Raw genomic sequence first — 2,079 nt, 5'->3', positions numbered from 1 at the left:
GCAACTCATGTAACCAATGATTCAAGCCAGCTAGCCAAAAGGAAATGCGCCAAATAACATTCCCTGTAAGAATGAGTCCCAGGACATTGATTTTCTTTGTTAGATGAAAATAACATGCGTGTTGTAACTGTTTTTCCCTTTCTGCATCTAATCAGTCCAGACAGTACCCAACAATGTTCTGTAGGAATGAGTCTATCAAGCATCCAACGGCTTTGTGTTTTGCTTTTAGAAAACATAAATTTGTGTGCTTCTCCTAGTCATTACTTTCTTTTTATACATTGATCCAGTTCCCCAAAGTTCAGGGAAGTAGACTGGGAGAAACAATGACCGCTGATCAGATACACCAATTCTGTTGGTGTACAGGAGATTTTGCCACCAGTGAGTCAGAAGATTGAACATTGCATCATAAAACATCAACTTATCAAAGCCTAAGTGGGCTTTTGGAACTTGTGGATTTGGATGAGTCTGGAAAAGACATATTGTGGAGGAGAGAATGGATAACAATCTTCCAGCGTGACCTGCGGGGTGGCCACGTAGAAGGTGGAGACAGAGGCTATTCTTTGTGGCCATAAGAGACAGGACAGGAGCAGTGGTCTCCAGTGTAAATGCTGAAGGTTGCCAGTGCAGAGGAATGAGGGAAAGTCCTGTTGTTCTCCCTTTTAGCATCTGCTCTGTGCCGCTGTGTGTGGGGCATGAAAGGATCATGGGCATGGGCCCAGGCAGCAATGCTCAGCTCTTGTTCTTGAAGGAGGCTGTTCAATGAGCACCAAGAGATCCCTTGGCGCAGCTAAAGCACCAACAAGGACAGAAGCGAGGGCCAGAGGTTAACAATGAGGGCCATAGGCAATGCGTAGGGGGAATCCTGGAGGGCACAAGATTGCCCGTTGCCAAAGCCACCACCGGCTTCTGTGGGCAGTCACTGCTCACACCCACCCCTCCCTCGCTGCCGCCGCGACCAGTGGTGTCTGCGGGTGGTCCCTGCTTGCCTCCCGACACCCCCCCCCGCCAACACCGATGCTGGTGGCTGTGTGCAGTCCCCGCTCGTCTCCATGGTGGCCCCCCAATCTCAGGAGACACCAGCCATTCATGACAAGGGCTCCAAGACAGGCCTCTGGGCAGAGCTGATGGGACGCACCCCCTGGCCCTCCACTCTGTGGATTTGGATGAGTCTGGAGAAGAGATGTTGTGGGAGAGGGAATGGATACAATCTTCCAGCATGACTGTGGGGTGGCCATGTGGAGGGTGGAGACAGAAGCTGCTCTGTCACAGGGAGATGGCCCCACAGTCCCCAGGGGGCTCCTGGCTGCAGCCCCCTGCCCGCTCAGCTCCTGGCAGCTCAGCTGGGGCCGGGGGCTGCGGGGTCCTGGACGGGGCAAGCTGGAGGCAGGGGCTGCGCCAGCAAAGGACAGCACGTGCGCTCCCGGGAAGAGGGGCAGTGGCTGCAGCATTGCCAGGTCTTAAAGATGAAACGATTGTACTGGAAGCTCAAAACGATCCTATTTGCTGAAAAACTAGCGTACCCTGAAAAAGTATGCCAATAAGTATGCAAATTAAGTCGTCTTCTTCTTTACCTGATACTGCTCGCTACAAGTCTCCACTGAGTGAGTGCGACCTGGTCAGCAAAGGTGAAGCATTTCTTTATTTGCAGGCAAGCAGCCATAAGGACGAGCCGACAGCGACCCTGCGGGCAGGGCAGGGCAGGCCAGGCCCCCTGAGAGGCGCTTCACCCCGCATACAACGGGCGGGCCCGGACGTGACCGCGCACGCGACACTGCCACTCTTCTTCCGCTTCCATTCGACCAGGGTTGACATTATCCTGTAAATACGGTAATTGCCGCCTCCCCGGTAACACTGGGCCCCGCGGGGCGGGGCGAGTCAATTGGCCCCGCCCCCGAGGGCCCACCCGGGCGACTACCTTTCCCAGCGCGCCTCGCGCGCGGTGACGTTTCCCCCGGAGGTGACGGTGGCAGCGATGGCGGCGCTCGGAGCGTGCCGTTGCTTGTGGGGACGCGCGGCGGGCATGGTCGGGGGGCTGCGGCGGGGCCTGTGGGGGCGCCGCCGGCTCAGCCAGGCCACTGG

The 2,079-nt window shown here is 56.2% G+C and overlaps 1 protein-coding gene across 1 annotated transcript in view; it reads left to right on the top strand.

The window, feature by feature from the left end:
• Window positions 1-1,863: 1,863 nt before the first annotated feature.
• MRPS22 (mitochondrial ribosomal protein S22) overlaps window positions 1,864-2,079 on the top strand; it is a gene marked incomplete at its 5' end in the record, with an annotated part of 10,086 nt that continues 9,870 nt past the window's right edge. Inside the window, one exon of the mRNA XM_014526997.2 lies at window positions 1,864-1,957. Coding sequence (XP_014382483.1) covers window positions 1,864-1,957 — 94 coding nt within the window. The remainder of the gene's footprint in view (window positions 1,958-2,079) is intronic.

The sequence above is a fragment of the Alligator sinensis genome, unplaced genomic scaffold (genome assembly GCF_000455745.1).
Source record: "Alligator sinensis unplaced genomic scaffold, ASM45574v1 scaffold1806_1, whole genome shotgun sequence".
Classification (NCBI taxonomy): domain Eukaryota; kingdom Metazoa; phylum Chordata; order Crocodylia; family Alligatoridae; genus Alligator; species Alligator sinensis.
The sequence above is the reverse complement of the archived record's forward strand: the minus strand, read 5'-3'. Positions and strand labels throughout refer to the sequence as shown.